Here is an 11,965-nt window from a genome sequence, read left to right as displayed (position 1 = left end):
CGAGAGGGAACAGAAGGACTCGGTGCTGGGAGTCAGGACTGTGTCGTCATCATCATCATCATCCAGGTGGGTTGCATGCTGATACAAATGTCTTTTTGCCAAGATTTTTCAGGGTGATGTGGAAAGTTTGAAGATGCCTTCCTTGTTCTTTGCCTCAAATAAGATGCTGCCATACATCCGCATCTTTATTAACCCTCCCTTCCTCCCTGCCTTCGCTTAGTTGCCATTGTTTCATTTCCAAGCATTCCCTCTCACATGCCAGGTGTCTTTAATACCTTTGAATGTCAATTCCCGTCAATCCCCTGGGAACCCCCCTTCCCCCACCCTCCTGTGCACGTGTGGTGAGCCAGCTGCAGGAAATTGAGATATGAATCCACAGCTGTTTTTTTCCCCCCCATCCACTCTGCAAGGCTGAATCGCTGAAATTCCTATGCAGCATCCAAAGATAAACCCAGACTCAGCATACACCACTAAGAGCATCAAGTGCTTTTTAACGTTGTTCCCCCCCCCCCCCCCCCCCCCCAGCCCCCTATGTGAGCATTATTTTGTTCCCCGTGGTGCCGCAGAGTTGAATTAAAGTTTAATGCTGCTATGTGACTGGTTTCAAACCGCCATCCGTGTGTGTGAATGCGGTTTAATCAAAAGCACGACAGGAATGCGACCTGAGAATGTTGGAGCTGCTGCTCGGCTGAGCTCTTCATTGTGCAGCTATGATATTATCGGACTGATAGAGCTACGTCGTTAATGCAAAATAGCGTGCGCAAACCAAGCTGTTTCTCAGTGGATTTTCATTTTGGTCAGGACCGCACCTCTGAGAGGCTATTGTTTTCCTCAGCCTGAAGGTTGAACCATTCTGCAATTTGGGAATTTAGGATGAGAGGTGAGATCGTATGACGGAGTATCAGGGCCACACTGAAAAGAACAAAAATACGACTACTACCGTGAAAATAAAGTTGCAATTTTACCCAAAGCCATCATTTCATGAGAAGAAAGTAGGAATTTTACATGGGTACAGTCAAAGTATTAAACAAAAGGACTGGTAATTTGCAAGAAAAACAATAGTCGTGATGTTATAAGAGGTCAATTGTAATTTTATGAGAACAAAGTTTCATTATTAAGGAAAGAAAAGTTGAGATTTTTTAGGCGAGAAAAGGTTTAATTTTACAACCAATTTTTAGCTTTGTGAGAAAAAGGTTATTTCCAGGAAAAAAAAAAAAAAAAGATTTGGGGGGAAAAAATTAAAGTTGTCATTTTACAAGAGTAAAGTTGTAATTTATGAAGATTAAATCGGGAGGGGGGGGGGTGTAATTTATGAGAATATGGTAATATTTCGCAAAATAATGTTGCAGTTTTAAAAAAATAAAGCTGTCATTTATGAGAATTTTTCAAAAAAGCATACATTTTTTTAAATTAATGATCATTTTACAAAAAAGAAAACAGCATAACATTTTTCTACAAGAATGAAGTCATACTTTCATGAGAAATTCAGTAGTTTACAATTTCAGAAGACATCCTAATTTTATGAGGAAAAAAGAGGTGAAATCTTCATTTCACAAATATAAAGTGTGTTACATTCACAGTAACATTAGAGCAAAATCTTCATTTTTCTAGAAATGAAACTGTAAATTCATGAAAATACAGTAATATCACAAGATGTTATTGATTCCGGTGGTTGCTGAATCTCAAATGAGATGTTTTGTGAGTGTGTGGTTTTTTTCTTTTGACACTGTGGGAATACAGCAAGAGCGCCGCGGTCATCCCTGTGAGAACCTTGGGGCGCGAAGCTCAAATTAGCTTTTCATTTCAGTGGCGTGGCCCTTTAAGGGCAATTCAGAAATATACAGCTGCTTTTCAAGTGCGGCAAAAAGAAATGAGAATTTATGAGGAATAAATTCTCGTATTGGCTCTACCTCTTAACAGGAGCAATCAAAAAATTCTGCCTTGCGAATATACATTTGAGCTCCTGAGATTTCTACTTTACTTTTAGTTTATACTAGTTTTTATATTAGGTGAAAGTATCAGGACACCTGTCCATTCCACTCACTGTTTGTGTTTTAATTGGATTCTTTCACACCAAACACGCCATTACAGCCCTTTCTCTGGGAACTGATAACGAGAAAGAGCCTTCGTCAAATTGTTCCCCACAAAAATTGATAGGAAGAAACTGATGTTGGACTGTGACTCACAAGCCTCGCCGTCAATGCTTGCCTTTCATTTGGAGGATAGAATTAGATCCCACTCCGAAAAGATTGAGCATAGGTGTCATACCTTGTGCAGCAGAACTGCCACCATCATGTCATTAAAGTCCATTGGGGCTTTAAAGCTGTCACGTACATTATTATTATTGTGTTGTACTGAGAGCTGTTTCTAATAAGATTTGCTCGTTTAGCTAAGTGAGAGGGCCAAAATATATATTAAAAAAAAAAAAAAAAAAGCCTCTCAGTATAATGACTTTTGTAAATATACTAATGTTCAGATAGAATGATGGTAGAACTAAATATCATAATATAATAACCAAAACCAACATCGGTATGAACAAACGATGACGTCGCTGTTCTCACCAGGTCAAATACACATCAAACCAGTAACATTACGTGTTTGGTATGCACATTAGTGAGCAGAAATCTCAATTAAGTTTTCCTTCGATCTTAAACATGAATTAAGGATTATTAATGTCAGACAGGCTACCGATGCAATTTGAAAAGATCTGCAGTTTAGAATGAAATACTTGCAGTTTTTTCATGCCCCAGATTTCCAAAATGTCCGACATGGAGGATTTGGCCAAGCCGAGCGTGCAGGCCAACGCTTCAGAGAGCTACCCGCTGAACCCGGCCAGCGTGATCGTGTCGGTGGTCTTCTCGCTCATCTTCCTGCTGGGCACGGTGGGCAACAGCCTGGTGCTGGCCGTGCTGCTGCGGAGCGGCCAGGTGGGCTACAACACCACCAACCTGTTCATCCTCAACCTGAGCTTGGCCGATTTCTTCTTCATCATCTTCTGCGTGCCCTTCCAAGCCACCATCTACTCGCTGGACGGCTGGGTGTTCGGCTCGTTCATGTGCAAGGCCGTGCACTTCTTCATCAACCTCACCATGTACGCCAGCAGCTTCACACTGGCCGCCGTCTCTGTCGACAGGTAGGCGCCCGCAGGGGAGGCCGTGGAAGCCAATACGCGCTTGAACACAAAGCCCCATGCATGTGCTCCGTGACCACGCTCGTAAAACAAAACACTTGCATCTCAAATCATATTTCCCCATTCAAATGAATAGAAATGCCACTAATCTTATTACAACCGCCCCCCCCCCCCCCAAGCCAAAAAATAAATAAATAAATGTTGTAATTTGTATTTTATGACAAAAAATAGCACTCCATACTATTATCCTTGAACCTGTTTTCGTCACGCTGCATCATTCGAATGGTCATTGTGCTGCTCTTTCCGGTGTACCCACCTTGGCCACCTGGGGGCAATATAAGACAGACGGATATTCTATTCATTGAGCACGAATGTTAATCATTCTTCGCAGAGGATAAAAACTATATGACTGAGTACTGTTATATTGTGTCTACAAAGTTTTATAACACTGCAACTTAATATTACTACAAATGATAATACAAAATACACCCCCCCCCCCCCCCCCACTCCTCTCCTCTGATATTCAGAACTACAGATTCCAATAGCACTTGACGACCCCCAAATGTCTAATGATGATTAATGGATCAGGAGCAGAGGAAACGGAGCATGAGGATTAAACAAACAGCTGTGTCACTTTCATTTGAAGGAGGAAGTGGGATGTCTTGTTGACAGAAGACGATTAGGCGGAGAGCTCATCGAGTCGCTCGACGCGTAATTGAATATCATCCCTGCAGGCCATCGGAAAGCAGCCCGTCGGCCCACATTGTCAGCTCGGTCAATACCGCTCGGTTCACTTTGCAGCAGACACTGATCCCTCATAGTTGTGTGTTACAAATGAGATATACTCATTAGGCCGCCAAAAGAGATGGGACATTTGATCCAGGAGGGGTTAAGCCTTTAGAGCAGGGGGTGGGCAACCTATTGCCCGGGGGCCATATACACGTACAGACACGCTAACTCGTAAAAACCCAAGAGCAAATTTTATTTTAAAAAATCCCACAAAACTCATTATATAAAATAATGTACAATAAACATTTGTTTGGTTATTGTATGTTTATGTTTAAAATGTAAAACTGTACAGCAGATTTCTTAATATATATAACAAACATTTAGATTTTTGTTGATATGATAATAATCTTCTTAAAAATTCTTAGTATAATATAATAAATATGCATACGTAAATTCATTCATTTTCATATGAATCTAGTATGGCCCTGTGAGAATTTATTTTTAAATTGTGCGGTATATTTAAAAAATATATTTTTTTTAAATTTGTTTTTAATTTCATGATGATTATCTTAAAATATAGTAGAATAAATATGTATATACCAGTGTATTATATATATATATATATATATATTTTTTTTTGCACAAGGCACATTAACCAGGATACATACATTACATATTATCAGATATTACTAAGTAACGCATTACTGGCATCACTGGTAAAAGGGGGCTTGAATTGAATTAATATTAAAAGTGTGTCGACAGGTACTTGGCCATCCGCTACCCGCTACGCTCCAGAGAGCTGAGGACGCCATGCAATGCGGTGGTCGCCATGGTGATCATTTGGGGCCTGTCCTTGGTGTTCGCGGGGCCCTACCTCAGCTACTACGACCTGATCGACTTCGCCAACAGCACCGTGTGCATCCCCGGCTGGGAGGAGCGCGACCGCAAGGCTCTGGACACGTGCACCTTCCTGTTCGGCTACGTCGTCCCCGTGCTGATCGTCAGCCTGTCGTACACGCGCACCATCAAGTACCTGTGGACCGCCGTGGAACCCCTGGACGGCATGTCCGAGTCCAAGCGGGCCAAGCGCAAAGTGACCAAGATGATCATCATCGTCACGGTGCTCTTCTGCATCTGCTGGCTGCCCTACCACGTGGTCATCCTGTGCTACCTGTACGGCGACTTCCCCTTCAACCAGGTCACCTATGCCTTCCGCCTCCTGTCGCACTGCATGGCCTACGCCAACTCCTGCGTCAACCCCATCGTGTACGCGCTGGTTTCCAAGCACTTCCGCAAGGGCTTCAAGAACGTCTTCAGCTGCCTGCTCAGCAAGAACGGTCGCAACAAGGTTCACGTGGTGCACGTGGCCAACACCGTGCCGGGTTTCGAGGGGGCATCCACTGAGGTGTCGCAGATGAACGAGGAGAACGCCCGGCAGAACGAGTGCGAGATGACGAACAGAAGGGCGGCCGAGCCCCGGGAGGCCACGGTCACCCTAAACCTGCCCTTTCACCAACCCACCTGAGCGTATTAGAGATTGGTGACAGAAGAGGGGCACCACATCCTGTGCATTCATCTGGAGCTGTGCGCCCTGGTTTGACCAGTACTGTTTGTGTCTATTTTCTATTGCCCTCATCTTCATGAGGGTTTCAGGCAAGCGGGAGCAAATCCTAACTGACTTTTGCCAAGAGACGCAGCATACCCCCTGGATTGGTCACTACCAGATTGCAGGGCGCATACAGACAAAGAACCATTCACAGATAACCATTCATCATGTATATGGAGCCTATATCCCACAAGACTTTTGGCAAGAGAAGCAGGGTCACCACCGGATTGAAGGGCACATACACTATAGGCAACAATTGACAGCTAATGAAAGTCATCCATCTTATATATAGAGTCGATTCCAAGAGAATTTTGGCGAGAGAAGCGGGGTACAACTTGAACAGCTCACCAGCTAATTTCAGGGCAAATATACACAAACAACCATTTACACTATGGTTGAACGTAACATACAGTTGAAACCAGAGGCCTACATTCACTACATAAAAAGAAATCCAGTTTTTTTTTCACTTTCTGACATGAAATGAAACAAAACCTTTCCTGTTTTAGGTAAATTCCGATCACCAAAATTATTTCCATTTGCTAAATGCCAGAATAAATAGAGAAGTTATTTTTTTAAAGGCAATTTTTCATTACTTTCTTCAGAGTCATACATTTACATACAGTAAGATTACTATGCCTTTAAACAATTTAGGAATTTAGATGATGTCATTTCTTTGGAAACTTCTGATAGGTTGATTAAAAATGTGAGTTAATTAGAGACTTACTTGTAGATGTATTTGAACTAGGCCACCTGAAACACATTGCTTCTTTGTGTAACATCACGGGAAAGTCAAAAGAAATCGGCCAAGATATCAGGAAGACAATTGTGGAGTCTGGTTCATCCTTGGGTGAAATTTCCAGATGCCTCAATGCACCATGTTCATCTGGTCAAACAATTGTATGCAAGTATAAACACCATTGAAATGTCTGGCCCTGCCGCTCAGGAAGGAGACGAGTTCTGTGTCTCAGAGATGAACATGCTTTGGTCTGAAATGCGCATATCAATCCAAGAACAAAAGCAGAAGACCTCATGAAGATGCTGGCTGAAGCTGGTAAGAGTGTGTCATGATCCACAGTGAAACGAGTACTGTACCGACGCGGGCTAAAAGGCCATTGTGTCAGGAAGAAGCCATTGCACCCCCAAAAAATATATATAAAAAAGAGATTTAATTTCCTGTAGTCTGATTAAACTAAAATTTAACTGTTTGGCCCTAATGAGCGTTGTTACATTTGGGGGAAAAAGAGGGAAGTCTAAGAACACCTTCCCAACTGTGAAATATGGGGGTGGCAGCATCATGTTGTGGGGTTGTTTTGCCACAGGAGGGACTGGTGCACATCACAATATAGATGGCAAAGTAAAAAAAATCCTTCTCTCATTATTCTGGCATTTAGCAAATAAAATAATATTTTCCTAACTGACCTAAGACAGAAAATCTTTAGTCAGATTTTATGTCAGACTGATGGAAAAAAAAGTGAGTCTTTTTATATAGTGTATGTAAAATTCTGGTTTCAACGGTACATGTTTTGGAGTATGGGAGGAAACCATACTGTGGGAAATCAATGAAGAAGTCAGCGCATGTCTATTTTGTTTGGACGACACATCTCATATCCCGTCGTTTGGCGGTGTTGTGGAGAACACAGTGGAAGGTCTTAACACAATGCTGGTCAACCTCTTCAGATTCTGAAAGTGTCGGAAATGCTGCAAACTGAAACCATCCATCACAATGACAGTAGACTGTCTTTTGTCAAAAGAGAGTACTGTATATGCGTGTGTATGTCTGCATGCAAAAAGGCACATACGTGTCAGTGTGATGTGTTCTCGGATAACGTGAGCGTGCATTTGTGTGACCTGTCGACACTGAACTTGATGCTCAATGTGTGTGTATATTTTCATTGACAGTAGTTATTGGCTCATCTGTACCATGTCTGTTTCATATAGATCACTTATTTTTATTTCATACCTGTCCTATTCTATTTAATAATTTTCACGTTTGATTTTATTCCATACCAAATATGCTATTTTCTCATTTTTTCATTTTGTAGCTTTATTTCATTTTACACTTATTTTATTTTATTATTGGATTTTATTGTTATTTAGCTTTTTAACTTTTGTATCTTGATTTTTCACCTCTATTTAATTTTTGGGTGTTATTCATCATTGTTTGATTTTTTTTTATATTTTATTTTGTCACTTTTATTGTTTTATTTATTTCTAGACCACCTTTTACTCCACATAATGTGTTTTTATTTTATTTTATTATTCATTTTATTTATTTTTCCATGTTTTATTTTCTCTTTATTTTATATATATATTTTGTATTTTCTTATTTTTCTTATTTACATTAAGTGTTTTGTAATCCAAATTTATATTTTAACTTTTTTACTTCATACACTACATTTATGTATTTACATTTTTTTAATCCTTACTTATTACATCCCTTGTGTGCAAGTGTAGCTGACCCTGTAAATTATTATATTTATTTATAAATTCATAAATACATTATATTTACTTTGATGAAAAAAAAAAATCCTTTTAAATGTAGCTCAAACTGGCTTCGTAAGACGAGGCTTCAGCTGAGACACCTGTTGAAAGTTGGTCTTGTTTTGCAAGTTAACCTCATATAAAATATATGTGAAATATAAAAGTTAAAGTGTAAAATTCAACAAGCTATGGCTTTAAATGACTAAGTGTTCCCATCTGGCTGCGTTAGTGAACGTAACACTGAAAAATACTTTCACCTTTCTTGCCTTAACCATTGTGGGGTATGTCGGATTTTGTGGAAAAAAAAAAAAAAGGTAAATAGTCGGAAATCAACTAATTTTGTAGGTTTCTTGGGAAAACAAACCTTGCAGGCTTTTGTTAGTATAGTAACATTTTGAACAAAATATGATTACACCGCTTTTTCCCACTAAATTACCGTATGTTTTGTGCAATTGTTTGTGTGTTTTGTGTTATGCATGCAAGTTAAGAAAATAGTGTATTCATCATGACGTGACATCAATTTATTAATACTTTATGTACAAACCTGAATAATCAGGTGAAAGCAGTATTATTATTACAAAATTCTGCACACTTTATTGCTTTCCTTTAGTGGCTTGTTTCTCTTTGGTGTCAATTATGATATATTTATGTGGATGTGTTCCTAGTGCACGTCTTCTTGTGTATATTTAAAAAAGATTTATATTTTATTTTCCACACATTAAGGAAAAAAACAAACAAACAAACTGTGAAGTCATTAGCGGCATGGTGGAAGACTGGTTAGCACATCTGCCTCACAGTTCTGAAGACCGGTGTTCAAATCCCGGCCCCGCCTGTGTGGAGTTTTCATGTTCTCCCCGTGCCTGCGTGGGTTTTCTCCGGGCACTCCGGTTTTCTCCCACATTCCAAAAACATGCATGGTAGTTTGATTGACGACTCCAAATTGCCCTTTGGTGTGAAAATGTGTGTGCGATTGGCTGGCGACCAGTTCAGGGTGTACGCCGCCTCTCGCCCGAAGATGAATGAATTAATGAATGAAGTCATTACTTGAATAAAGGTCTATATTGCAGATTCGGTTGACTTGTCTGTATAATTTTATGTGTACTTTGGCCTACCTCAAACGTGTTTTCTTTTTGTTCGCAACCAATTTTCCTTTCAAAGGATGAATTTTCCGAACTTTGTCATCATTCCCTCCATTTTCAATTTACCTATAAGTGCAAATGTTAGTTGGTGCTTGTTTTGTTTGCTGTGACAGCCGAAGGGCCTATTTACTGTATGTACTGTGTATACTTAGGAGAGGAAATATTCTATGGAAAATGGACTTTTGAATGGCTTGTAATGTATACACATACAGTAGTTGGATCTCTGGAGTAGGGTTGCAAAAGGGTGGAACATTCACAGAAAAATTCTCGAAAGTTTCTGGTAAATTTCCATGGGAAGTTAAGCTGGGGAATTTTGGAAATGGGTAACTAGGAATTTAAGGGTAATTTAATAGAAAAGTATCATATACACACATTGATATAAACATTTTGTTTTCCCGTAGCCATGCAAAATAGATAGCTCTCGTCAATCAACGGTGAAATTAAACAAGCTGCTTTCGGAAAAGGTGTCCGTTAGGGAGCGCCTCGAAATGCATTGCGTATGTATGAAGATCCATAGCCACTTTCAAGAAACAACCTGAATCCAGCCACCAGACTACACTTTCTTAAACACTATCATGCAAAAATGCACACATCCCCCACGGGAATGAACGCCCCTGTTATTATGTCAAAGCCAAAAGGTAAGCAGAGCTGCAGTGAGTTTTGTTCAATGCACAAATTAGCTTTAGCTTCTGATAAGCGGCATGTAGTTAATTGCTCAATGAAATTGTCGATGCTGTGGTGGAGGTGGTCAAAACTGTGTTTGAATTTGGCGATGCGTCACATATGGTGTGGTCGTGTACGAAGTGCTGCCTCCATGAGTGAAAGTTATTTTCATGTCTCCACCAGCACTTTGTTTTTTTGTTTTTTTTACATTTTTTTTATGGAGTCATTGGAGAAGACAAAAGCACCCAGAACGCTATAATTCTTGATCCTTTCCATATTTTGATGAAAGCATCTTACAGACATGGTCTTAAGACAAATTCATTACCATTACAAATTGTGGAAAAAAATTATTATTTCTTCTCTGAATAGAAAACAATGCACATGATCTGCAAGGAACTATTAAAAAAAATTGATGCTGTGAAGTTTTTCTTGTGTAACTCTATTTTTAAGTGTCTTTGGGTCCCTTGAAAGCACGACATAAGTCCAAATCATCATTACTCTTATTAAAAGTAAGCGTCTTGGCCATCCTCCAACGACTTTTAAAGTGAAATAAATATTTTATGAGCACTTATCAGTCCAGTAATATGGCATATACAACAGAAGCACATGATTTACATGTACATAATGTATATAGTACAGTAGTACTTTATTGGTCAATACATGAGTACAGTGGTTCTCTAACTTTTCACACAAAGTTCCACCTTCAAAAATACAGTGCTGTGGAAAAGTATTGGCCCCTTTTTCAAATTCTTATATTTTTGGATATTTTTGGAACTTTAATCTTTAAATTCATCAAACAAATGTAAATATCAGACAAATATAACTCAAGTGAACTTAAAATGCTGTTTTTAAATGGTTTCATTTATTAAGGAATACATTTTTGGAAAAAGTAATGGCCCCTTAAACCTAAGACCTGCTTTGGCCATCCTCAGCAGCTACAACTGAAATCAAGCGTTTTCTATAACTGTCAATGAGTCTTTTCGATCTCTATGGAGATCCATTTCAATTGGATTCAAGTCTGGACTTTGACTAGGCTACTCCAAAACCATTTTTCTTTTTTTAAGCCATTCAGAAGTTGACTTGCTGATGTGTTTTGGATCGTTATCCTGCTGCACAACCCAAGTGTGCTTCAGCTTGAGGTCACAAATTGATGGCTAAACATTCTCATTCAGGATTTCTATTAAAGAGCAGAATTCATGGTTCCATCAATCACAGCAAGTTGTCCAGATCCTGAAGGACTAAAGCAGCCCAAGACCATCACACTACCACCACCATGTGTGACTGATGGTATGATATTCTTTTTCTGTAATAATATTCTACATTTACACTAGATGTAATGAGACACACACCTTCCAGAAAACTCAACTTTCATCCCATCAGTCCATATAATATTTTCCCAAACGTTTTGGGAATAATTCAGATGTTTTCTTGCAAAAGTAAGACGAGCTTTATGTTCTTTTTGGTCAGCAGTGGTTTTCGACTTGGAACACTGCCATGGATATCATTTTTGCCCAGTCTCTTCCTTATCGTTGTGTCATGAACACTGACCTTAACTGAGGCAATCCTGGATGAGTCATTGCTGTTCTTTTGTGGTAATCTTTGTAGGCCGGCCACTCCTGGGAAGGTTCACCACTGTTCCATATTTTCGCCACATGAGGATAATGGCTCTTTCTGTAGTTCGCTGGAATCTGAAAGGTTTAAAATTTTTTAAAAAGGCTTTTGCAATCCTGTCCAGACTGATAGATGTCAATTGCTTTATTTCTCAACTGTTCTGGAATTTCTTTGGATCGTGTCATTTTGTTGCAGCTTTAAGATCTTTTAGATCCCACTTGAAAAGTGGGTGGCTTCAAACAAAAGGTGCTCTGTCCAGAGTTGTTTAACACATCTAGATGTAAATACCATGAAATAAAAGCTGAAATTCTGAACTTATGTCTCATGTTCATCTTTTGATCTGAAACCCAAATGTCTTCAGTATACAACAAAAACAAAGGAATTGACCTGCCGTTCCAATACTTTTGGAGGGAACTGTACATCAACAATTTTTGCCCATAATCACCATTTTTATCACCTTCCGTGGCTTTCTGCAAAAAAAAAAAACGCACAGTTGACAACTGACAAAGTTCCGGTGGGAGTGGGCCATGACGTTGCCCATGGCAACCGCACAGCCATTTTCCTTAGATTGAAAGGGTGTTTAAGGACAACTAAATGCATCATTTG

At 39.5% G+C, this 11,965-nt stretch overlaps 1 protein-coding gene across 2 annotated transcripts; it reads left to right on the top strand.

The window, feature by feature from the left end:
* galr2b (galanin receptor 2b) lies at window positions 1–8,007 on the top strand. 2 transcript variants are annotated; one of them, XM_061750388.1, is made up of 3 exons: window positions 1–66; window positions 2,735–3,133; window positions 4,622–8,007. In XM_061750388.1, the coding sequence occupies exons 2-3, from the start codon at window positions 2,742–2,744 to the stop codon at window positions 5,382–5,384; spliced, it is 1,155 nt and encodes a 384-aa protein (XP_061606372.1). In that variant the 5' UTR covers window positions 1–66; window positions 2,735–2,741; the 3' UTR covers window positions 5,385–8,007. The 2 variants fall into 2 exon arrangements, with proteins under 2 accessions (XP_061606372.1, XP_061606373.1); XM_061750389.1 differs by having other exon boundaries at window positions 3–66; window positions 2,751–3,133.
* The last annotated feature ends 3,958 nt before the right edge of the window (window positions 8,008–11,965 follow it).

Source organism: Phyllopteryx taeniolatus, chromosome 16, assembly GCF_024500385.1.
Source record: "Phyllopteryx taeniolatus isolate TA_2022b chromosome 16, UOR_Ptae_1.2, whole genome shotgun sequence".
NCBI classification, from domain to species: Eukaryota; Metazoa; Chordata; class Actinopteri; order Syngnathiformes; family Syngnathidae; genus Phyllopteryx; species Phyllopteryx taeniolatus.
This window is presented reverse-complemented; position numbering and strand designations above follow the sequence as displayed.